Below are 27731 nucleotides of genomic sequence, written 5' to 3'. Positions count from 1 at the left end.
GCAGTACTGTACATTTAGAGCTACTGAAAGCTAAATAAAGTATCTTTAAGTATAGAAACAACTGAAGTTTGAAAAGAAAAACAAAGTTTAGAGAAGAGACATTTTTCCAATTTTTTCTTTTTTTTGCCTTTTATTCTATGTGTGTAGCAACATTTTTTCTTTATTCTTGTGTGGACTGTTTGCTTTGAATTTTCACTAAATCTTTTAAAATGAACTTTTGGACTGAGAGATTTCTTTTGTCATGTATTTGACCCGTGCTTGATCCTGCCTTACTCACCAGCAGCTACAGTAGATATCACATTTGACACTGGTAAAACAGAAGCAGGGCTAAATTGCTCACTAGATTTGTCTTTGGATTAGTAACTGAGCTTTTGCTTTCCCTGCAACAGATAATGTTTAGCCTAGTGATCCTCCAATTTTTGGCTGGATGATCAGTTTTACCTGATTCAAGAGCAGGAGTGTCAGTTAACAGTCAACATGGGTTCAGATGAAGGAGGTTGTCTTTTACCAATACACTGGAATTCTTTTGAGGAAAAAATAAAAACATACAATCAGATAGGCACATATGATATTATTTATATGGATTTTCAGAAGGTACCACATGAGGAAATGGGCATCAAACTAAAAGCAGTGGGAGTTCAGGGTGTAATGAGTAGAAGAGTGCAAAATCGACCAAACAAATAAAGCAAAGGGTTATGGTGGGAGGAAACCTTATCAAATAGGGTGATGTTAAATGTGGTGTCCCTCTGCGTCAGTGCTGAGGCTGCCACTAATATGTAAATGATCTAGATAATATAAATAACAAGCTGGTTAAGTTTGCAGAGATAACAAACTAGGTGGAATGACATCTAATCCAGAATCAGTTGAATCATGGCAGAGCAACCTGGACAAAATACAGACTTGGGCATATTTGTGGCAGATGCAAATTAATGTAAATAAAATTATACATAGGAAATAAAAATATTAGATATGAACACACAATAGCATGTGTGAAACTTGAAAGTACCTCTTATGATAGTCATAGTCTACTCATCACTATCTACATCCAGACAGTGTTATGAAGCCATTAACAAGACTAACAGAATGTTACATTATATAGCACAATGTGTAGAGTACAAGTCCAAGGAGGTTATTCTTAAACTTAACCATTATCACCGACTGGTGAGGCTGCACCTGGATTACTATGCACAGTTTTGGTCTCCAGGCTACAAAAAGGACATAGCAGCACTAGAGACAGTCCAATAATGCAGATTCCAAGACTGAAAGGTATGCAAAGCAAACAAAGAGTAAGAGGTGGCATGATTAAAGTTTTTAAAATTATTAATGAAATTAGTATAGTGGATCCAGGGTGTTACTATAAAATTAGTTCAAGAAGAATATGTGGACACAGTTGGAAAGTTAAGGGTAATTTTCACACAAAAATAATAAATTTCTAAGTAGATAGATAGATAGATAGATAGATAGATAGATAGATAGATAGATAGATAGATAGATAGATAGATAGATAGATAGATAGATAGATAGATAGATAGATAGATACTTTATTAATCCCAATGGGAAATTCACATTCTTCAGTAGCAGCATACTGATACAATAAATAATATTAAATTAAAGAATGATAATAATACAGGTGAAAAAAAAAACAGACAATAACTATGTATAATGTTAAATATTAACGTTTACCCCCCCTGGTGGAATTAAAGAGTTGCATAGTTTGGGGGAGGAACGATCTCCTCAATCTGTCTGTGGAGCAGGACAGTGACAGCAGTCTGTCGCTGAAGCTGCTCTTCTGTCTGGAGATGACATTATTTAGTGGATGCAGTGGATTCTCCATAATTGATAGGAGCCTGCTGAGCGCCCTTTGCTCTGCCACAGATGTTAAACTGTCCAGCTCCATGCCAACAATAGAGCCTGCCTTCCTCACCAGTTTGTCCAGGCGTGAGGCGTCTTTCCTCTTAATGCTGCCTCCCCAGCACACCACTGCGTAGAAGAGGGCGTTCGCCACAACTGTTTGATAGAACATCTGCAGCATCTTATTGCAGATGTTGAAGGAAGCCAGCCTTCTAAGGAAGTATAACCGGCTTTGTCCTTTCTTGCACAGCGCATCAGTATTGGCAGTCCAGTCTAATTTATCATCCAGCTGCACTCCCAGATATTTATAGGTCTATAGTGTGGTAGAAATAAGGACTTAAGGGAAATTCTAAACTTGACTGATGGTATTTTGGAGAAATTAGGAGGGTGGGATAAGTGAACTTTCTTATGGTAAATGGCCTGGTCTTATCAGAATTTTTCTAATGTCCTAGTCCATCTGTTTTCTGACCCACCTATTCTTTTCTGGGTCACAGTGGTGCTCTTGTCTAACTCATTAGCACTGGACAGCAGTCTATGCAAGGGCAAAGAACCAGACTCCAAGTTTGAATGCTACAAAAACATCTTCTTTGGTAAGAAAATTGGCAATGGGTTTTCAAGATTTCTTTACGCAAAGGTCCATTCTTTACTTCAGGTGTCACTGAAATGGTATACAGTATAATCCATCTATCTACTACCCTACCCCAATTTCAATAATTTAGGTCACATTTTGAGAATAGTAAATGATATTCCTTGAATTATCACCAGAAAAGTTCCAAAACTAGCCTTTGTATCAACCTGGACTGATTCATACCTTCACATGATTTTCCGTCACTTCCTAATTTCTGTCCCGAAGGGCACTTGCAATAGAAACTCCCAATGGTATTGCAGCACTGGTCCTGACATCCTCCATTGCTGATTGAACATTCATTTACATCTGCAGTGGGGTGAAAAAAAAAACAACTAACCAACTAATATCCTCAGATAAACAGTAACATTATTAATGATATATATCTCTATTATAAAAGAAAATATAAATATATATCTCTATTATAAAAGAAAATCTTGAGACGAGACTATTGCCAAGAGATTTTTTCAAGTCCTGTCATCCTCTCAAACATTTTCAGCGGCCATGGTCCTCTCACCTCTCATTCGTGTGAATGCTTTTATTAGACACAATTCCTGTGGTCTCAGCTCTTATAAATTTTTACGTTTTCCTCATTTTATGTTCCCAATAAAGGAAGACTTATTATGTTCAAATCTTATTGAAGAATTCCATCCCGAAGGGTTATCAGAAGAAGAAATGAACACACAGGCAATCCTTCCACCGAGAAACGTTTAAGTCAAACAAATTAACGCAATAATTGTTGATTGGTGACATGGCAAATTGGTTAAATGCGTATCAATGGACTATGCTGAAACAGTGGGTGGTGATTGTGCGGAAGTTGAAAACATCAACTTACAATATCCCGTTGAATATCTACAACTGTTAACACTGTCTGGTCTTCCACCAGCCAAATTACTGTTGAAAGAAGGATGTATCGTAATGTTATTGTGTAATATATGTCTGAGAGATTGTGTAATTTATATCTGAGAGATGGGCTATGCAATAGGACAAGATTAGTTGTATTCAAAAGTGGTCGAAAATTTTAACAGGCGACAACAAAGGTAATGTAGTACATCTTCCCCGGATAACATTAGACACCAAAGGAGATCTTGATATGCCATTCGTATTAAAACATTTAAAGTTTCCCGTTAGAATAGCTTTTGCTATGACAATTAACAAATCACAGGGACAAACATTTAGAAAAAGTTGGTTTATTTATTAGAGAGAAAGAAACAATATTCACTCATGGGCAGTTATATGTTGCATTGTCACAATGTAAGTCCAAACACGGAATCAAAATTCAATGCGATATTGAAGAAAACCTAATTCAAAAAATAGTTTTTACTGACGATTTACAGTAAAAGTGTAAGTTTCAAAAGTATTTGCATGTTAATTTCAAAGCCAAACAGAACGAAAACATATAACGCAACGAATACCTCTAACGCAACATGAAACATAATTTTCTTTCAATTTATTATGTTTTACTATGGTTATTTAATATATTTAATATATATATATATAAATATATATATAATGCAATAAATAATAATATGTAGGGGTAACAATAAAAAATACTCCAAAATCTCAATATCTCTTGATGAATAGGATTGGAGTTTGGTAACTTTACTGAAAAAGGAAAATTTGCCAACATATGTTTATTTGTCCATATTTGTTGGTGAAGGAATCACCCAGAGAAGTGAGACTGCCACTTTATGCAAATAAGGGCCTCTACCAGAGCCAAAGGGGAAGGAGGAGGAGGAAATTTCCGTGAAGCTCAAAGAAGATATGCTGAGTAAGTTGCTTCCTTGGGTACACTCAGTACTCCCTTTTCTTCGGCTTCTTCTTACTCCTTGCAATGCGGTAAAAAAAGCATATATACACATTTGAAGAATGGTTGTCATATACTTCAAATAACAGTTGGGGAGATAACAGGCTCTTGGTGATGAAATGCATTCATTATTGTGGAGAGCTGAGGTGTGCCCTTGAAAGTCAGACCACAATGTGCTGCTAAACTCCAGTTCACAAAGCAGAAATGGTGAAGGGCCAGGACAGTGCACAGCTCACTTTATGTCCTTGGTACAACACAAACCAGGAGCAACAGCATCTCTCCATTACTCTCCAGTCATACTGTACAAGAGTCAGACACTGCAGTGCTTTTTAATGGGCAGCTACCAGCATACCCCATTTCCCAAATATTGAATGTTAGTGTAGCAGTTCCATCAAATGTTTGACTAATACGTTGTAATGTAAAAGTAATAACAAAAGGCAACAAGGAGCAAGATGTCAACTAAACAGAGTACCACTAGTAATTTAACTCCACTTCAAGCACTGTGCATATTTCACAATATTATTTTTTTCATCTGTATTTTTTAGTATAAAGCTAAAATTGTTCAAGTCATTGTACATTCCATGGAAGTGTTCAACATGTAAAAGTCAGTGTTGCATGTCATAAGTTAAAATAAGCCATGTTTCTGTTTATTTATACGATTACTTTTGGTCTAAACCCTCAAAAGCTTCACGGTAGAAGATTACAAATTAAAGCATTATATTCAATTCTGATTGAAGTTACCTGTTTTACAGGATGTGCTACAGGATGAAACTATATTTATACCCCAAATTCCCTATTAGCACTACTAATTACCTTTTTGAACTCAAAAGAATACAGTTTTTTGCAAACCTGTATTCTTCCAATGACCATCAACAAAAACCAAAGTTAGTCACTAGGAAATGCAAGAATTGACCTACGGCACAAATGTTTTATTCCTGGGCAATTGTATGTAGCATGTTCAACAGTAAGGAGCCCCAGAGAACTAATGATATTAGTCAGTCAAGTCAGTCAGTCATTTTCCAACCCACTGTATCCTAACACAGGGGTCACGGGGGTCTGCTGGAGCTAATCCCAGCCAACACAGGGTGCAAGGCAGAAACAAACCCCGGGCAGGGCGCCAGCCCACCGCAGACTAATGATATTAACCCCTGGTAAAAATACAATAAATACATATATAGAAACTTGTTCAGTTAGTTAATAGTATTTCTGATACATCTGATTAACAATACCATTGTCTTAAAAAATTCCTGGTCAGAGCCAGAGAACACACCTAGTATTCAATAAAAACAGCTCAATTAGTAATGATTGAGGCTTTAGAAAATAAAATAACTCAATTGGAAATGGCAGGCCTTTTCATGAAGAAATGCATGAGAAAATTGTTGGCCACCAGCTGTAGGGGCTGTGAAAAATGAAGTTAAAAATCTGATTTCAAAAAGATGCAGCAAGTTGTTCTAAGATTTTCATCCTCAAGTTCAAGTTGTCTTTCTTTGACACAAAGTTAAAAAAGTTTATTATTTCTTCATTTTTCTGCTAAGACCTACATTTGCTAGTCCAGATGGAACATCTGTTAGGAAAGCTTTGGAGTCTTTTTAAAAGAATTTATGAGAGAATTGGATACAGGGGAAATGCTGCTATGTGAAAAAATAATTCATTTAAGGTAAGTTAATAGAGAAATACACAAGTATCTTGTTAACTTCAAAAGCAAACTGGTTGTGATGGAGAAGTGTTAAATTTGTTTTGAGAAATTCATTTGTGTGTGCTTTTCAAGGAATGTAAATATAAACTTTACTTATAAAGATTTGGGAAACAATTTGAAAGCATAATCATTATTGTTTAGAGAGAGAAAATTTAATGTACGGTATAGCTTATAGGTGATAAAGGAAAAAAATGGAAATGTACTCACAAGCGAGGAGAGTGTGTTGAGCAGATGGAAAGAGTACTTTGAGAGGCTGATGAATGAAGAGAACGAGAGAGAGAAGAGGTTGGATGATGTGGAGATAGTGAATCAGGAAGTGCAAAAGATTAGCAAGGAGGAAGTAAGGACAGCTATGAAGAGGATGCAAAATGGAAAGGCCGTTGGTCCAGATGACATACCTATGGAAGCATGGAAGTGTTTAGGAGAGATGGCAGTGGAGTTTTTAATCAGATTGTTTGATGGAATCTTGGAAAGTGAGAGGATGCCTGAGGAGAGGAGAAGAAGTGTACTGGTGCTGATATTTAAGAATAAGGAGGATGTGCAGGACTGCAGTAACTACAGGGGCATAAAATTGATAAGCCACAGCATGAAGTTATGGGAAAGAGTAGTGGAAGCTTGCAGAGGACAGAAAGATATGAAAGAAGATGCAGAGGACAGAAAGATATGAAAGAAGATGCAGAGGACAGAAAGATATGGAAGAAGATGATCTACTGTGGCAACCCCTAACGGAAGCAGCCAAAAGAAGAAGAAGAACAAGAAGATAGCTTATGACAATAATCTCCCTCTTTTCTGTCAAGATAAATCTATACAGATCAATTGCAGTCAACTCTTGGTTTAGAAATAATTAAGACATTTTAAGTATGGGCTGTTTGGCTAATTTGTCAAACATTTGTAGGAATGCGCTTTGTACTCCTATATAATAAGCCTACACAAAGTTCATGTAAAATTGCCTAATCTGTGTACAAGTAAACCTTTATCATACCCATATGCGTACAGCGAATCATCTGAAATGGTAAACTGATGCACATGCATGTGCCTTATGTTTACCATGAAGCAACACTTTATTAAGACAGGATTTCTATGCCTAGTCTTGAAACTTGAAGGATATCAATAATGAATAACTGAAAAAGAATCAGAGAAAGAATGGCAGAAATCAAAGCTCTTTAGTGAACAGTGGGCATTTCAGGAACATAGTTTTTTGTTTTCCACATTTGGAAAATAGAATCAAATAAATAAAATATAGTAAAATGATACAATCACATCATCATGAATATGTTAGGATGTAGTTTCAACTACTTTGTTGCTTGGTCGATAGGCTATGGAGTCTGCGCATATACAAACACCACTGAACGTAAGGAAGGAAATACAATCAGATAGAACGGCAATCTATCTCAAGGGAAAATGACTTGGGCCAGGTCAGTTTAGTGCAGTCAATTTTAATTTACTGAATGTCTAAGCTCTGAGAGGAAATCAACATCCTCAGAGAAAACGGATGAAAACATGAGAATCAAATCAGTGTCGGCAAACATCCTTGAAGATGAACTGAGGTGAGTTAAACTTTGATGCAATACGCAGAGTTGTAAGCTTTTTTCTACAAAATCTTGCTCTCCGGACTTATTCCAAGGAGAACGATTAAGGTTTTCAAATTCCCTGGATCATGCAATCTAATACAGAGGAGCCTATTTTACATGTTACTGAAGGACACTGGATTTGTTTTGATGAGAATAGCCCTACAAGCTTGCCAAGCCTACTTACCAAATATTTCCAAAATAACACTGAGTCAAGATTTACTTGGTAATTTATTACACGTGTCTATAATTCTTTGTGAAGAAAAACTTTCTAATGTCTGTATAATATTTTCAAATTTCTAACTGCGTCCCAGAAATATTATTGAACATTTCATATTGAATATTGACAAATATATCGTAAAGTAAAGGCTGGGGTCTGCTGTACTAATTCCCTTCATAATTATAAAAATGTAAGTCATTTAACCTCTTAATCTTTGTTTGCCTGAACTGAAAAAGATCAATCTTTCTTCATAACTCATAACTTTTCTCCTGATGATTTTTTCAAGTACAACTATGTATTTTTTGCAATATGAGACCACAGTTGTACACAGTACTGCAGATGAGGCATCAAGAGTGAATTTTAAAGCCTAACCATAATTTACTTTGACTTTCACTCCACACATTGTGCTATACAATCAAATGTCCTATTCGCGTTGCTGAGATGCTTCTGTATGCTTTCTGGATGTAGAAAGTGAAGAGCCCACCAGGACTCCTAGATGTAGTGGACTTTCAAGTTTCAGGCTTCTCACTGTGTAATCAAATATAACATTTTTATTTCTACATTTACTGTTATTTCTACAGATAAATTATGGTTTCATCCTTTCTATAGGTTTTGCTTCTTTAGGAAGACTTAACAAAATATTTTTAAAATGATAGGAGTCATGCTTAAGCTTGAATATGTTTAAGAAAGAAAACACATAGCAGATAATATATTATTGCTTATTTTAATTTTTAAACTTTGCACTTGTCAGATGCTAAAATGAATTGTATTTATCACTGTAATTTATCATTTTTCATTGTAATAAAAGTCATAAACTGGGGTCAAAGCCAGTGAATCCATTAAAAGTAATTATATTTTATAAAGAGGAGGGAGGTAGGCATGAAGACAAACAGACAAAATTAAGATTCCTAATTTTCATAATGGGTTCCCCTCCACTATTTTCCAGCACAAATAATACAGATACCCCCCATGCTAGATTTCTTTGATGTTAAGGACACATAATCAAGCCACGTGTTTTACACACCTAAGTTTCCACATGTTATACAAGCTTGAGCCTGTGTGACAAAGCTTCAGTATGTTAACCATGCCTGGAACTCTGTGTGCTGCACACCTATACGCACACACACCCACACCCACAGACACCACACTTCCATTTTCAAGCACCAAGACACACTTACCTTGTTTTATTTCTTAGTTCTCCCAAATACTAAGACAAAGTATATATAAAAACAAACATTTTCTTAGCCCTCCTCCCCACTAAACATAAAGACCCTGTATGGCTTTACCATCACAGAACATGAACGAAAAAATTAAGAATCAGAAAGAAGACATATAATTTGCCTGTGTTTGGCAAAGCACAATTTTCTAATGGTAATGTAGTATTTCAAGGGTCCCAGTGGAATCAAAAAAATGTAAGAATAAAATAACTAGTGGTTCTGCCATCACTTGTTACTTTAAAATGAAATAAGTTTAATCAAATGACTCTTTTAAAAAATATTTTCATTTCCAGTTGTGTGGTTCACTTTGTGAGCAATAAGATCACCACACACCAAAATAACATCTTGATTACTTAATTATTATTACTATGGGTAGTGTAGCCCAAACTGGTACTCAAATAAAAGTACTTCTTGAAAGGCTCAGATGTGTGTAACTAAAAACACAACCCCTTGCATTTCAGACTAAATGAACTTTACAGTTTTGTTTATCTTACAACAAAAATGAACCTAAAAACAAGTTACTCAAATGCTGATGAAGGCTTGTAAGCACAAGCCACTGGTACACCAGTTCAGTCTCCTGCTGCTAGAGGTAAAATTACCTCAAAAGAAAAAAATAATCAAAACGAATTTTATAAGGAATAATGTTAGATCTGCATATCATATGATTCAATATTTCTCTAAGATTATAATTTGTCGGCAAAACACCACAATGGTCTACTATCCACCTAGACAGAGATTTTAAATCTCCATCAGGGATGACTTTTAAAAATGTAACATTTAAGAAATCTGAGCTGCATTTCGTCTACCCTCCACAACCAACAACAGCTCATCAATCGATGCCATTTTAAACTAGAATCTCCAGTCCAAGAAAGTTTTTGAGACATCGCACACCTCTCTGAATTATGTTTTTAACTGCAAGACATTTAAAGTGCTCTTAAATGTAGTCTTTAAAGTAGTCTACTAATGCCTGTAATTGCATTTTATTATATCTGTTAATTTCGTTTAAGACTCACTGTTACAACACTTAATAAACACAAATGTATTAACTGACTCTTTAATGAAGTAACTAAAATTTTTTTTTAAATACACCAACATTTAAATAAGTCAGCTAAGTCTGTGAATGTAATTTAACATTATGCCATGTGTATATTTTTTGAGTGATGGGAATACAAATACTTGTTTCATACACTGGGAATGCAGTTTATACATGCTGACTGATGACTTTCCTACTTACGCTGACTTGCATAAATAATAATAGAACACTGTTTTTTTTTATTTTACTTATTGTAAACACTCAGATTTACATGCAGACACATTACTGGGTTAAGGTGAAGAACCCGGTTAAGGCAGAAACCTTAATAATCTGTGTTTAGTCATCATCTGGTGTTCTCCTTTGGCAAAACAAACCAATGTCATTAAACTGCACAAAAAAGAGTTAATTATCAGCCACAGTGAATTCAAAAATAGCCATGACGCCTGTGAAAATTTTTTTGTGTTTTATAAACTTTATTTATAAGTGTTCTGTTACTGGATTGCACGCAGCAAACAATTTTGTGCTTGGCTGTGTGATTCACCCATGCAAAGGACTTGGTACATGTACTTCTTGCTTCACGCCCAGTGCTGCTGGAATAATAATGCAGGTATTATTACTTCAATAATATATACATTCATTTACTCGTTATTTTAAAAATGAACCTATGTAACTCATTTTACTTTTAACACATTACCCTACTGCTCTTAATGTTGTGTTGCAGAATTTAGCACTGTATGTCCAGCTCATCAACACAAATTCAGCTATTCCTGAATTATTGAGATAGATTATTTCAGACAAAAGAAGGAATAAGGTGATCACCTGAACATTTGCCTCTGGAAATGTATTTTGTGGATGCTTCTACCTGTGGCTGTTAAAAGTGTGTGCAAAGCAGATAAGCATGTAGATTGACAGAGCACAATGGACATGCACAGACTACAAAATCCTTAACAGTACTTCGGGAAAGGGTTTACATGGTCACATAATTAGACTATTCACAGAGGAGTCCAGTAATCCCTCCTCCATTGCGGGGGTTGCATTCCAGAGCCACCCGCGAAATAAGAAAATCCGCGAAGTAGAAACCATATGTTTATATGGTTATTTTTATATTGTCATGCTTGGGTCACAGATTTGCGCAGAAACACAGGAGATTGTAGAGAGACAGGAACGTTATTCAAACACTGCAAACAAACATTTGTCACTTTTTCAAAAGTTTAAACTGTGCTCCATGACAAGACAGAGATGACAGTTCCGTCTCACAATTAAAAGAATGCAAATATATCTTCCTCTTCAAAGGAGTGCGCGTCAGGAGCAGATGTCAGAGAGATAGAGAAAAGCAAACAAATCAATAGGGCTGTTTGGCTTTTAAGTATGCGAAGCACCGCGGCACAAAGCTGTTGAAGGCGGCAGCTCACACCCCCTCCGTCAGCAGCAGAGAGAGAGAGAGAGAGAGAGACAGAGAAAAACAAAGAAGCACAAATCAATACGTGCCCTTCGAGCTTTTAAGTATGCGAAGCACCGTGCAGCATGTCGCTTCAGGAAGCAGCTGCACAGAAGGTAGCAACGTGAAGATAATCTTTCAGCATTTTTAGACAAGCGTCCGTATCGTCTAGGTTTGTGAACAGCCCCCCTGCTCAATCCCCCTACGTCAGGATCAGAGAAAGTCAGCGCAAGAGAGAGAGGGAGAAAAGTAAGTTGGGTAGCTTCTCAGCCATCTGCCAATAGTGTCCCTTGTATGAAATCAACTGGGCAAACCAACTGAGGAAGCATGTACCAGAAATTAAAAGACCCATTGTCCGCAGAAATCCGCGAACCAGCAAAAAATCCGCGATATATATTTAAATATGCTTACATATAAAATCCGCGATGGAGTGTAGCCGCGAAAGGCGAAGCGCGATATAGCGAGGGATTACTGTATACCATTTAATCAGGTTTCGCAGAGGTCAATAACCCTTTTTCTCTGATCAGAATAAGAATTTACATGGCATATTAGAAATCAGGTTTCTGCGAATAACTGAGTTATTGAAGCTTGTGTAAATGCGTTAAATGAATTAATTTGAAGCCAGTCTTAGTCACTCAATTTGTAAGATGAATCATACATGACTCTAATTTTTAAAACTGCTAAATTATATCCAAAATAATAAGTGGCATATTCTAGCACCTTTGTGTTAAAGTTTGGTAAAGTTGGTAAAGACTCACTGACAACTAAGAGAACATCTGTAACTGGTAGTGAATTATGGACAATGAAATTCACTGAATACTGTAAATCAATGAAAAGTAATGAGGTCTCACTGTTGGTTCTCAGTTGTACAAGGGAAACTGAAAGATGAAAATAACCAATAAAATCCACAAAATGAGCCAGATGATGGCAAGGATTTAGAGAGAAGGCTTAGGGAAGACTCTACCATAGAGGAGCAGCCATTTAGTTTTATGCCAGGGAGAGGACATAGAAAATTAGAAATGTCTGCATATGATGTTTATTGATTTGGAGAAGGCTTATGATAGAGTGCCACATGAAGAGGTCTGGAGGTGCACGAGAGTAAAAGGATTACCAGATAAATATGTGTGATTGTCCAAGTTTGACTCATTGAGGACTCAGGTTAAAAGCAGTGTCAGAGAAACAGATAAGACTCCAGTTAGCGCAGTTCTGCACCAGGGATCTTCTTCCTTCTCCTCTTTGATCTGGTTAAGGATTTGTTGAATCATGAGATAAAAGACCAGTCCTCCTGGTACATGCTTTTTGTTGATGACATTGTGTTGTGCTGCACCATAAAAGAGGAGGGAGAGAGGAAGCTGTAAGAAAGGGGATTGAAAATAAATAGGAAGAAGACAGAATATAAAAGGTGTAATGATGATCAGTATTCAGATGTTAGTCTACACGGAGAGCTACTGAAAACAATGGATAAATTTAAATATCTAGGATCAGAGGTAGTCCAAGATGAAAAACCAGATGCTGAAAAAAAACAATAGAGTGCAGTGTGGATGGAACAATTGTAAGAAAGTGTCAGGAATATTGTGTAATCAAAGAATTAAAGAGAATGTTAAAGATAAGGTTATTACAACATGGGCAGTAAAGGGAGAGCAGCAGAAGAAGTTAGATGTATCAGAAATGAGAATGTTTAGATGGATGTGTGGAGTTACAAAAAAGGACAGAATAAGAAATTAAACTATTAGAGGTACAGCAAAAGAGGGAGCAATATCTAAGAAAGTACAGGAAAGTAGGCTGAAGTGGTATGGACATGTGATGAGGACAGATAATGAATATGTGGGCAAAAAAGTGATGGGAATTTAATCAAAGAGGAAGAGAGGGAGGCCAAAATGGAGGTGGATGGACAAAGTAAACGAAGATCTGAAGGAAAAGGGCTTGACTGGCAAGGAGATGCAGGGCCGAGCTGTTTGGAGAAGGTTCATCAAGCACTTCGACTCCACATAGAAGTGGGAAAAGATGAAGAGGAAGAAGAAGAAGAAGGCAAGGATTTGGTGCTTATTACTTCTCAATAAAAGAGACTTGAGGCAGTTAAGACTTAAATGTGAAATTTAAAATTTAATGGTAACGAGAGTGACAGAAATGTAAGAGTAGAAGTGTTTTTTTGTGTTTGTTTACAAATGTACAAAATAAGTAAAGGAAAACTATTCTGAAATGTTCAAATTTTCCATAAATTTAACTAGCTCAAGTAACAGAGTACAGTATATGTACCACTTTGCTACCTACTTCTGCTTGTGTGTTATTAATGTGGGTTATCCATTGTCACTGAAAGAAATGTGAGTCTATTCTTAAGTAGTTGCTACTTCTATGTAAGCAGTTCATAGTTAATATGTCAATATGCGGCTGCATAATTTATTTAATGTTTTAAATGTTTATTGCTTAATTAAGCTAGATGATGCCAGAAGGGTTCAGTGTTCTGATGGCAGTTGAGATACATACAGTACACAAACACATGTGTTAATGTAGAGGCTCAGTGTGAAAAAGGTGTGTCACACACAAAGTGACTCTCTAAGGAAGATGGGGGGGGAGGGGTGATGTTAGAGCGGGTTAGCTCATTCAGTGCTACAGGAACAACGCACGTTGATCTTTTTTCTTCTTTCAGTACATGTGCCTTCCCTGTTTATTTATATATCTCTGCCTGTCTGTCTCTCTATTATGCAGTGCTCGTCTGTCTGTGTGTTATGGATCTTAAAAATAACAGTTATAAGGACAGTTATTCCTGTTAATTGCAGTCTCAATTGTTAAAAAAATATTTTAAAAGGAGCATCCCACATGAAAATATAATGATCTCATTAACTGACAGTGCATACCAATTTATAAATTTTATGTCCGTTTGAGGTTAAAAAGAAAAAAAAAAAAAGCAACATTTTATCCCTAGTGGGGAATCAAACTCAGGTCTGAAAGGCAGCAGAGCTGTTGTGCTCTAAGAGGCAAATCTTAACGCGCTACGCCACGAAGGCTGTTGTATTGCCCTTGAAGCTTTTGTGAAAGTGTTTATTTGATCTTTGGAACTCGGGCTTTACACATTCTATAGTTTATGCCTACTACATTTTGTAACATTAATTACTAAAATATGACAAAGTTTCTGTTTTAACAATGTGTTTACACAGATTACTTTAGAATAATGATCTCTTATTTCCACTGTAAAACTCCACTTCACTCCCACATAATCAATCAAGGCGTGAGCTGGGAAAACTTTCACGTTCTAAGTCGGTGGGGGGATGGAATAGCCGGCTGCTGGCAGCTTGTCTTTTATCAGCACATTTAGAGGACAAAGGACGCTGGCGGAGAGGTGTGAATGGATTTAAGAAGCGATTTAAGGTGGACCGGATATACGAGTTTTTTCGTAGGCTCTGGTAATTCTAGTGTTAAGTAACACAACACCCTATTGGCTGTAGGGGTTGGACAGACAACCTATAAATTTGCTTGCTTTACCTCACCCTCTCTTTCTTACCAAACTGATGAAAGAACATCTCACACCATGAAATGAAAAGGGCAACACAATGAAGAGCACAACTCACTCGGCAGCCATATTGAGACAGGCATGTGGCCTGTTCTGAAGAAAGCTGACCACAAATGATGTCTTAACTAGAGACATTTTAAGTGACTAATAAATCTGTGTGCCGCCTGAAACTACACATCACCATTTATCAGGTTGTATGGTTGCCAATATTCAAATGTACTTTGCATATTGTTATTATTTATGAATATTATCAATAATACATTGTTTAAATTGTAACTTAACTCCTGTTTCTCTTTTACTACACCTAATTGCCTGAGGTTATACATGTAGAAGGGAAGGTTGGGAGAAGTTATATGGTACAGTACCTTATAAACAGTGGTAAGTCTGTGAGATTTGAGGCATTCTGACAAAGGCTACATATTAATAATACAATAGGGGAAAGTAGAGTAAAATATTACTCAACCAAGACAAAACAACACCTCTGTATGACATCTTCTTCAGTTTCTTGGCAACCTGTCATATGGAATAACCTTCATTTTGCAAAACTAAAACACATTGGCAAGTTTCTTGAGAAAGTTTTATTTTCGTCATTTTTTAACTCAGAGCTGAACTTTAGGAATGCCAGTACCTTGCAGCACAAATAAACAGAATAACAGGTTTCAGTAGTCTTAATGCAATTAAAAAGTTTCTCTAATAATCAATTACCATTTAAACATGACTAATTAAGGATAAGCTAAGGGAGTTTACTATTAGGACATTGAAGGAATTGCTGCTGAAATTGGAGCTTTGTCATCAATGAATGTGAATAGTATCAGTCATTTCAAGCAGTAATAGCCATTATAAACACTAGCAATGCCTCGGCTATATGTTAAATCAGTTTAATGATATTTAGATAATATCATTTTCTATCAAAAACAGGAACATTTTTGGGTGATCCCCAAACTTTTAAATGGCAGTGTATTTAAGTATATGAAAACCGTAAAAAAAATTCTAGCAGGTAAACAAATAGAAAAGTAAACATTTGCATATGTGTTTTGCAATTGAATTCATTTAATAAACATGAATAAAGCTCTGAATTTGAAGAATAGGATACAAAATGTGTGGATGTGTGGATGTAAAAAGAGATACATTTAAACAATAACAGTTACCTTGCTTTCTTAAGAAATGTTTATAAAAATGTGCTTTATTATTATTCATATTCTTCTAAAACATTGTATTCTTATTATTTATAAACCTTTGTATGACTGAGTTGTCAATTTTTTGCCTAGATCTAAATATTTAAATTAGAGCAAAAAAGAACCACCTGCCAATGGACTATTAGATAGTGTTTACTGTATTATTATTATTAATATTATTAGTAGGAGCAGCAGTAGTATTAATTTCACAATCCATAAATAATTAAAGTGCAGCACATAAATATTCAATTAACTGACATCTATGTACGAAAATATGCTTTAATTTTTTCAATTCTGGTGCTATTGTGCGTATAAATGCCGGATTTTTAGTGAAAATGAGGAAAGTAACTGGTTTCCAAAAGCATTTGACTCTGACAAGCATATGATTCATTCTGTTATTTTGTTCTGTTGGTTTTCCTTCCACATGTGGAGAAGAAACTTACTGCTACCTCAGCATTTCCCCCTAAGCTAACATGGCAAGGTTTTATTAACATTTAAAAGAAGGAGACAGGAAATTGGCAAGCATACTGTACATGATTAAAAGCAAATGTAGTTTGCTTATTGGCCACCTGATGTTGGACTTTGTTGAGGTTAATGCCATATGGCTACTATCTGTACTACAGTATATAGGTAATAAATATACCAGGATATTCACCTATCTATCTATCTATCTATCTATCTATCTATCTATCTATCTATCTATCTATCTATCTATCTATCTATCTATCTATCTATCTATCTATCTATCTATCTATCTATCTATCTATCTATCTATCTATCTATCTATCTATTTTCAAGCCCTCTTAATAGCATTCAAGGTTGTGGGAGCTGAAGCGTATCCAAGTATCACTCCATCTCAAAAAGACTAATCCCAGGATACTGACATTCATACTACACGTGAATCTTATTTATTTGATATATAAAGTGTATAATAGTTATGAGTCCGTTTATCTGCCATTCAAAACTCTGCTTATCTATGAAGAAGATGACAAAATAATATGTTTTTGGAAAGCTGGAAGAGGGAATACATTTCAAAATGTAATATACTTTTAATGAAAAATTATTTTAGTCATGTAACACAAAAATGGGTTATACACTTGGGGAAAAAGTGAGATACAAGGCTATGTAACCAAACCAAGGAAAAGAGGAGAGTCTCCAAGAAGAAACAATGGAAACAAGTCATTAGAAACTGGATGGGATTACATACCATTCCAGGCATTTGAAAACACTCATAACATCAGTGTCTGCAGATCTTTTATCATCTTTAGCACCCTTATTTTAATAAAAGTAAGCCGTGATGATGACCTACCAATCAGGCCTCAAATGAAACTTATTTTGATGCAATTGTAAGTAAGAATATAAGAATGTTTTATTGAGTAAAGATAATTTAGCCCCTACATGGCTTGTAATTTTAAGGTTAAAATGAGATGTAAAGGTCCTTTCCACTGTTAACTATACTACTCAGTAACTTGTTCCATGTGTTCACAGTTCACTGTGTGAAAAAATATGGGGTGGTACACAAAAAAGTAGGCCCTGTCCTGGACTTAACAGCAGCAAACATAGTCAGGTGAATATAGCAGGAAGACCCCATGCATATTTTGTTTTGCTTTGTTAGTTCTGTTGTCTGTGTGCTTACTGTAGAAACGACATGGATATTCATCAGGGAAGAATGTTTCTATTGCAGAGCTGCATGTTTGCTCAGACTCCTTCAAGTTGACATGTGAGGGATTTTTGAAATAATACTTGGTTGTAAGTGTTGCAGTGAAATGCACAATTCAACAATTGATGAAAAAGTGGCATGCTGTTAGTTCTGTGAGCAATGGATTGAAACGAAGGAATCCTTGTGTACATACCTCAGACACTGGAACCAGCATCGCGGATTGTATAGAAAATAGTCTTCATAAGTGCACATGAAATCTGTTTTCAGAAACATGCTCTGGCACTTAGAACTTTGCATCACTGCTTGTAGAGACCATTTTGAAATTTTAAAATGGTCAGCAGCATTCTGATATTTTCTGATAATAAATACCTTTTCAAATGTACTCCTGTATAAGGTGTCACACACATGTGCATGGGAGGCAGCTGAAGGACTCACAAAGGGATAATTCCATGTCAGACCAGGCAGGGTACACTAATCCTCCCTCTTTTTCATTGGCAGACCAACCACGGGAAATTTTGCCTGGACTCGAGGACAACGAATCTGGTTCCTGCCCCAATGACATAATTTCCTCTGCCCTGTCTGTTGAGACCTGTTCTATGGAACCAATCTTTCAATTTTGGCAGCCTAATTGAAGTATATGGGCGGCTGGCCCCAAATCTCTTCCTGTGTCTGTCCAATCATTTCACAAAAGTTTGTTATTCTTTTAATATTAAAAAAAACTCTTAATGATATGGATACAAAGACTGACCTACATTTTCAAGTGCTAACCTATACTTTTCATGACCTTGTATTCTTGTTGAAGAAAAGATTTAAAAATAACAATTATCAATTTATACACAATTATCAGTTTATAAACTGATCATTTTTAAACACTTCAGAGATGTTCTTCTTAATTTGTATTTATGCTAAAATGATTTATCTCCTTCAGTCTTTCCTCATAGCTCATACACCCTAAGCCAACTTTCGTTAGCACTCACCTAACTTCTTGTACAATAGTCAGTTGTAGATGCTATGGATTTTAAAATTAAGAATGACATATTTACTCTTTTTCTGCTTATTTAATGATGATTTAAATATTTAATCTCTGTGCAACCTGCAAATGCAGTTAAATCTATTCACCCATCAGTATTATTTTTGAATTTTATTATCTGTGTATTTTATTGCTTTAGTAGAACCTGTCAATGAGGGAGAAGATGTTGTAGCTAATCTAGAACACTCTGTAAGATTAATACCTGAAAGAAAAAAACATTCATGCTCAAGGCTAAGTTACCTGCATTTAGAACAAACACATATAATGTGGCAATCATTATAAAATTCAACAGTGCATCCATCTATCCATCTGTCTATTTTCTGAACATACATTTTCCATTATTTACACTTGTGCATACACACCCCTACACACTCAGTGAAACTAATTTAAAGCCACTACTTTACTTAACACATGCACTTTTGAAATAGAAAAAGAGCATGTTGTTCTTGGAAAAAAATCTAAATCAATGTGACAAATCCATAAAAAATCCAGTAAGACTAGGGTTGTAATCCATGTTCAATTGAACAATCCTTTAGTATTTGCTTACAATCAAAGAATTTCTTTGTCTCCAGATGGGATAGATTTTATTCTTTAATGGCATTACTTAAAAAGTACTTATGTGTCAACATGTCAGAATTAGGATTCAGACTTGCTAGCAAAACTTCAGCATTGACTAATAAAAATATTAAATAAAGGTGAAAAGAATAGAGTTACACATCAGATGTCCGTTAATGTATTAACTGGAGAAAGAAAATGACACGGTCCTATTTAGTAATCTTAGAACATAAATTCCCTTATGACAAGTGAGTGTGATTTCTTAGGTTGAACACTGTCTTTAATTTATGACTGCATACTTACTTTCTTGTTATTGTAGAGAGTATCTAGAGTTCTTAAATATGTGTAATTCTTATTTTTAGTTAGTGTATATCATTGACATAGCAAAACATTAATTTATTTGATGCTTAAACTGTAAAGTGTGTTTGAGATTGAAAGAGATTGGGGAGTTGCAAGAATAACTGAAGTGAAGTGGGGGCACAGTAACTACTCTATGCTATTGTATACTACTGATTTGAGTCCCTAGTACTCCATCAAACACAATCCCCAGATGGCCCTTTTGTGTATCATGCTGAACTCTCTATACTCTTCTTTAAATGTCTCCATAGGGCCGCCTCAAGAACCAGTACTGAAACGTCTTCTCTAATTTAGCTACAATCAGTCCTCAGGCACTCTGATCTCCTCTTATGGCTTTCTAACAACATCCTTAACCCTACCAGCTCAATGCTGATGATGCACAGAATTTCTTTTAATTTCCATCCTTTAACCGTCAGATTTCAACAAGATTCAACCTTTTCTTACATGCACTGTATACACTGGTGAGCTTTTACAGCTGATTATGTGTGTAAGTGATTTTGATTCAAACTTAATAACATATATTTGAATACAATGAGACACATTTAAAATATACAGATATTACACAAGCAATCAAACAGCAAAAACTAAGGCTGCTATAAATACTCCAGAAAACTTGGAAAAAGACAGTGACAGTGATATATACTGTAAATGAATAAGAACATCAATTATAAACATAAAATGTAAAATTGTGACACACAAATTAGCCTCTTCCACAAACTAGCAAAATTTTCATTCTACTATAAATGCATAGCACCATGTAAAATGAGTAAAAATTCTGTTCTAAAAACTGTCTACACCTGGTAAATGGTGGTCAGTAGCTGGCCAACAGAGGTCTGTAGCTGACAAATCAAGATCTGCAGCTTATCAATGCGGATCTGCCGCTGGCTAATGAAGCTCTTCAAATGGCCAAAGGAGAACTTCCGCTGGCCAATGGAGAACTAAACTGTCCAATGGAGATCTGCAGCTATTAATAAATGTATGCAGCTGGCCAATGGAGAACTGAAGCTAGCCAATGGAAGCATTCATCTGACCAGTGGAGGTCTGCAGCTGGCCAATGGAGATCTGCAGATGATTAATAAATATTTGCAGCTGGCCAATGGAGGTCTGCAGCTGGACAACAGAGGTCTGCAGCTAGTCAATTGAAAACTGCAGCTGGACAATGGAGGTCTGCAGTTGGCCAATGGAGAACTGCAGCTGGCAATGCATATCTGCAGCCAATTAAACAACATTTGTGAGACATTAGTGAATTTAATCTATCAAAATTGTTTCTGCTAAATAGTTGAACGCACACTCAGCAATGGAAACAAAATGTTGGAGGAATCTGGAACAAATTATTCAGTCATTCCAGTTGGTCAATGCCCTGAGAACAATGAAGAATTAGCTAAATGAGATATTAGGACAACTTTGCTATTAAACAAATGGATTATAATTGCTTATAACAATGTTCTTCATTAGCTTCTTATCACCGTTAATGGTTTATTATCCATTTCTAAGGTTGGCATAAACATCCCTGTAATGTTTACTTCTTACAATTGTGTAATGCTTAACTGCACAGAATTCAACAACGCTCATATTTTTCAAGTAAAACCGTTAATTTAGTTTTATGCACTATTTATTATTTCTATTTTCTTGCCATCAAATCTTTATGTCAGTTTAAAATTACACAATATTTAAAGAATCTTTCCAGCAATTGACATTTGTGATTAAAGAACTATTAATGAAATCAGTCAGCAGGCAGTAGCATCTTTAGAAATATTTTGCAGTATCCATGAAAGACAGTGCTGTCGGTGCTAGGCCCTACATCTGAGCTCTCTCAAATCATCACCTCATGCAGCCAGCCATCCGTCTCTAAAAATGCACTACCTCAGCATCTTGGATATATGTGATTTTCCTTTTCTTAAAATCTCCCAAGGAAACAAAACAGATTACAAACCTCTCGGCCTGCACTTGAAACTGAGCCAGCAGAGACCATTTAGGCTTAATGTGTTGGCTGGCTTACTAAATCCTGAAAATAATGCATTTAGCAGAATATAAGAGAATGTTTGGGAAAGATGTATATTTTTGTTTTTTATTTAAAGTATGAGTCCATTGGATTTTATTTAGCTATTTTGAAGTTTTCCTATGTCACTTTTGTTTTTGTATTTTGCTGTCTTGCAGAGATATATAACTATGCTCACTCTCTGCTTGTCATGTGCTTGGGAGCACCTAATTATAAAATCCCAAAAACTGTAGAAAAAAAGAGGAAGGGATCATTAGCCTTTGGCTTGTTTAACTCATGGAAAACACAGAATCTTTACATAAAAAAATATTTATTAATCAAAAAATGTTCTTTAACCATGAGCACAAAAGGCACAGCAGGAGATGCCTTAAAATGACAATCCAGTGCCCAACAAGTCCCAAAAACACAAATCCAGAAAGAGTAGTCAAAAATAGAGCATGAAGGTCAAAATCCAGGAAATTCACTGAGCACAACAACAGTAATAATAATAGTCTCATTAAGAGCTCATCAATGCCAGCTCATACAATGAACCTCAAGGGACTGTGAGTTTCCCGAGGTTTGACAGTGATGGGGTGGTGGCCTCACCTGTTGGTGAGACACCCACAAAACACACAGAACATAACAGAAGGCACATAGACAGAGAGAAACTAAATGATCAACAATACTGAACATTATCATAAACAAAAGAATCAAAAGTGAACAAAAAAATATGTAAAAAACTAAATTGAGCCCCAGCAAGGAGAAGAACCCTGGATGAACACTGGCAATTAAAACAAAACCTGCTAAATATGTGCTATACAAAATCCTATACTACAGCAAATGACTCATATATTTATTTATTTATTGGTGTTGCTGTGTAACAAATGTATTGGAGGTGTCCACAAGTATTGTTGTATCTTTACCTACAGAGTAATCAATGGGTCAGTATATGGAGAAACTGGTGAGGTGCTATGCTCCTTCTCACTCACTCAGGTCTGCCAGGGAACAGTGTCTGGTGATGCTGCCTCTGCGAAGTGTCAAGTCTCAATCCAGATTCTTTTCCTGTGTAGTTCCTAGTTAGTGGAATGGGCTGCCCACTTCTATCCAAACGGCTGACTTCCTCAATGTATTTAAGAAGCAATTGAAGACCTATCTGTTCTGTGAATATCTGCCAAATTGAAAAGAGAAAAAAAAATTCCCTCTGTGATATTTTATATTGGGCGGCACGGTGGCGCAGTGGGTAGCGCTGCTGCCTCGCAGTTGGGAGATCTGGGGACCTGGGTTCGCTTCCCGGGTCCTCCCTGCGTGGAGTTTGCATGTTCTCCCCGTGTCTGTGTGGGTTTCCTCCGGGCGCTCCGGTTTCCTCCCACAGTCCAAAGACATGCAGGTTAGGTGGATTGGCGATTCTAAATTGGCCCTAGTGTGTGCTTGGTGTGTGGGTGTGTTTGTGTGTGTCCTGCGGTGGGTTGCGGTGGCCCTGCCCAGGATTGGTTCCCTGCCTTGTGCCCTGTGTTGGCTGGGATTGGCTCCAGCAGACCCCCGTGACCCTGTGTTCGGATTCAGCGGGTTGGAAGATGGATGGATGGATGGATATTTTATATTGTCAGTTAATTTGTTGTTTTAATGTTTTTGTAAGTTTAAATGTGGTATTAATTGTAATCTATGATTGTAAATTATTAGTTACTAGTAACAACGCACTGCACAATAACATGCAGTGAACACACTTGACTTGAGCATTCATAGTTTTCATTCTTTCTCTGTACATTTAGCATTCATTTGCTCAGAGGTTGATGCTCTTGCTACTTCCTGAGCAGCTCTTCTTTTCTCCACCCTAGCGGCCCGCTTCTTTTCTTCTTTCGTCGGCATCTTTTCGCGTTAAAACTGATTAAGTCTGTGTTTGTGTTGCAATTATTTAGTATGTTTTTGCTTAATTTTTCACTTAAGCTAGCACTTAAGTCTTCAATCTGCCTCAAGAATGATTTAAGGTATGAAGAGGTAGGGGAAGTGAAGGAGAAGTTGGTAGGGAATGAGAACGGCGCCCATACACATGCACCACACAGCTGCCCTGCTGGCCGCTGCCAAGAATTGATTCTACAATAAAACAAAAAAAGGAATAACCTTGGAGGTCAATCATCACCCCGAAAGCGGATAGTAGACGGCAAATAGTATATGTGTACCAGATTTTAGGTCAATAGTTCAAATGGTTTGCGAGCTACAGATAATTTAAAATCCTGGACAGACAAATAGACAGCCACAGTAGTATATTATATAAGAAGATTACATTTCAGGCCCTAGCCTAACGTTACACGGTTATGTTCACCTCTTTTGTAAGTCGCTTTGGATAAAAGCATCTGGCAAGAAAATAAATATAAATGTAAGAATCTAATGCTAAGGGACTGTGATAAATGCTTGCTGTCCTCCGCTCTTGTCCAGTGTCTCATTAGCACTGTATTCAATCCTTTTTGTTTTCCTTGTGCTGGTAACCCCAATGAAAGTCATTGTTTATTCTTGAATTTTGATACACTGTTGGGTCTGCTGTGTCTTGAAATCATTGAGGGGGCCTCCTTAGAGTACTGTGCTCTTCAATTATGGCTTGCTCCATCTACTATCTCGTGTACTTCATACTTCAAGTTCTGCAAAATACATTGCAATGCCATTTTAAATGAGAGTTTATAGTAACTTTTTACCTAACTGAAAAAACTGAACTGCCAAAAATTTCCCTCATCAGATGTAGTGAAACAATGTGAATGATTACAACTATGGCATGTTATTGTTGATTTTTTTTTTTTAGTTGCCCGCTAAAGAGAGACAGCAACTCATATCTGGGAAGCAATGTTCAGTAATGTTGATAACAATGGAAGGAAAGGATTTGTCAAGTGCGAACTGGAGGATTCACACCTTAACAGGGGTTCCTTCATGTAAAAACAGAAAGATTTAAAAACACCACACTAACAGTGGTCCTTCTGGTGCTAAATGTAATTTGTGATGAGATGTGGTTCAGATGAGAATTAGCAATTCTGCAGTCATAGTTCAAGTACCTTGTGTCAAGAATACATTTGGGATCACTCTGATTTGTTTTTTAGCATTTTTAGATGTGCTGTTTGGGTTATTTTACCTGGTATTTCTTTTTAACATTATTTTTGTGACACCACTTGTGATGCCATGTTGTGCTTGTTTTTCTAAAGAGCATCTCCCTTTTCAACACAGTTTTAAATTAAAGGGTGCACATATCATTATCAACAGTAGCATACTGTATGCTAACATGTGAATGAGGACCCATCTCATATGGTGTAGACATGTAAATAGGATGTCCCAGGGCTGGTAGATCACCTGAAATTTCTTTTAAGCCGGTTAATTAGGGTTTCCTTTACTTAAATTTATATTATTGTCATTGATTACTCTGTCTTTTTTATCAGTTATCACTTTTCTTGTTTCAATTGTTTAATTTTACTTCTTTTTTATTTACTTGTTTAGTTCAGAGGTTTATTTAAAACAAGTTAAATATTTCCCCCCTGTTCTGGTTCTCTGATTCTGTTTGCTGTGATTCAGTTATATTAATTATTGCTTAATGAATACTATATATTTATTTCTTTTTTGGATGGATTTTTGTGGTTTTCGCCTTTCCTTGTGTGGAATGTCAATACAAGTCAGTATCCTGTAATTACAGATAGATAGTTCCCTTAATTGAAATAATTATAAAAATATCTGATTCATAAAGCACTGATGCATTTATAGTTCAAGTTAAATTAGCTTTGACTTCAAGGATATCCCCTCATGTGCACCTGTGTGTTCATACTGAAAACTGGCTGCTAGATACATTGCAAGCTAAATTTGTCCATATTTTGTCTAAACATGCTTGGACCATTGCAGAGTTAAAGGGAACTAGCATTATCCAGCAAGAAGTAACCTTAGTTAGTTGTTTGTCTGTTTCATGAAAACATTCAATCTACCTCACACTAGGCTATCTTAAAGCTAGCATTTAACCTAACAAGAAAACTTGAGTACCAGGAAAACGCCCAAACAGACACAAGTAGAATGCACAAATTTGACAAAGGTCAGTGACTGGAGTGGGAAATGGAACTTTGGTTCATGATGAAGCATCAGCACTAAATATTCCACCAGATAGCCTTCTTTGATAAGGCACAAGTATACTTAAATAAAAAATAATAATAATAATTCATTACATTTATATAGCGCTTTTCTCAGTTAACACACAGATAGATATTTTATTTGTGTCACTTATTTTCATACTACTGTTCTAACAAGCCAATGCATAAATAATCAAGCCTGAGCCATAGAGTAACAGAAAATGATGCAGAAAATATTGGCTAACTTCCAAGTACCCGTGCTGTCTCAAGAAATGCAGTCTGCTGAACCCCTTTTTGCATTTGCAGCCCAATCCAGCATTTTTCCTTATGTAATGCGCTTATACAGTGTATTCGGAAATTATTTGGACCCCTTCATTTTCTGCACACTTTGTTGTGTTAATTTAATTTTAAATGGATACATTTGCCAATTTTACCTTTCAAAATACACTCAATAACCCATAATGACAAGGTTTGCAAATGTATTCAAAGTCAAAAATTGCTATGGCACTCCACATTGTGGTTAGGTGTGTCCTGTTTGCTTTAATTCTCCTTGAGATGTGTCTAGAACTTGATTGGAGTCCACCTGTAGAAAACTTAATTGATTGGAAATCAGTCAGAAAGACATACACATGTGTACAGAAGGTGCCACTGCATGTCAGGACAAAAACTAAACCATGAAGTTGAAGGAACTCTCTATAGACTGTTGCATTAATAATGTGGTGAGGCATTCATCAGATGTCTTGATTTTACTAATTTTGAACATCCTGCCTGTAGAAATTGTAGGTAAAAAGCAGCAGCCAATATGGCCATCCAAGAATGTTGGTCACCCATGTTTTAACAGGCAATGAGGGTTCATATAAAAGCAAAATGTTCAAATCCCACCATAAATGGATCACAATTTACAATTGAAAGGAAGGAATAACCTATATATTATTTTTATATATACAGTAATCCCTCGCTATATCGCGCTTCGATTTTCGCGGCTTCACTCTATCGCGGATTTTATATGTAAGCATATTTAATATATATCGTGGATTTTTTGCTGGTTCATGGATTTCTGTGGACAATGTGTCTTTTAATTTCTGGTACATGCTTCCTCAGTTGGTTTGCCCAATTGATTTCATACAAGGGACGCTATTGGCAGATGGCTGAGAAGCTACCCAACCAGAGCGTGTATTACGTATTAAATAAAACTCCTCAAATATATTGTGAGCACGGGGGCTGTTCGCACCCCTAGAGGATACGGCCGCTCTTCAAAAAACACTGAAAGATGCTTCGCATACTTAAAAGATCAAACAGCACGTATTGATTTTTGATTGTTTGCTTTTCTCTCTCTCTCTCTCTCTTGCTCTGACATTCTCTGCTCCTGACGGAGGGGGTGTGAGCAGGGGGGCTGTTCGTACCCCTAGACGATACGGACGCTCGTCTAAAAATGTTGAAAGATTATTTTCACATTGCTCCCTTCCATGCAGCTGCTTTGTCAAGCGACATGCTTCCCGCACGGTGCTTCACATACTTAAAAGCTCGGACGGCACATATTGATTTTTGATTGTTTGTTTTTCTCTGTCTCTCTCACTCTCTCTGACATTCTCTGCTTCTGACGGAGGGGGTGTGAGCAGAGGGGCTGTTCGCACACTGGCCTAGAGGATACGGACGCTCCTCTAAAAAATGCTGAAAGACTACCTTTACATTGCTCCCTTCCTTGCAGCTGCTTTGTCCGGCGGTGCTTCGAATACTTAAAAGCCAAACAGACCTATTGATTTTTGATTGTTTGCTTTTTTCTCTCTCTCTGACATTATCTGCTCCTGATGCGCACTCCTTTGAAGAGGAAGATATGTTTGCATTCTTTTAATTGTGAGACGGAACTGTCATCTCTGTCTTGTCATGGAGCCCAGTTTAAACTTTTGAAAAAGAGACAAATGTTT

General features: G+C 36.4%; 1 protein-coding gene across 1 annotated transcript in view; it reads right to left on the bottom strand.

The window, feature by feature from the left end:
- megf6 (multiple EGF like domains 6) overlaps positions 1-27731 on the bottom strand; it is a 340497-nt gene that overhangs the window by 148602 nt on the left and 164164 nt on the right. Inside the window, exon 5 of the mRNA XM_028794622.2 lies at positions 2663-2785. Coding sequence (XP_028650455.1) covers positions 2663-2785 — 123 coding nt within the window. The remainder of the gene's footprint in view (positions 1-2662; positions 2786-27731) is intronic.

The sequence above is a fragment of the Erpetoichthys calabaricus genome, chromosome 2 (genome assembly GCF_900747795.2).
Source record: "Erpetoichthys calabaricus chromosome 2, fErpCal1.3, whole genome shotgun sequence".
Classification (NCBI taxonomy): Eukaryota; Metazoa; Chordata; class Cladistia; order Polypteriformes; family Polypteridae; genus Erpetoichthys; species Erpetoichthys calabaricus.
Note: the sequence above shows the minus strand (reverse complement) of the source record. Positions and strands in the feature narration are given on the sequence as shown.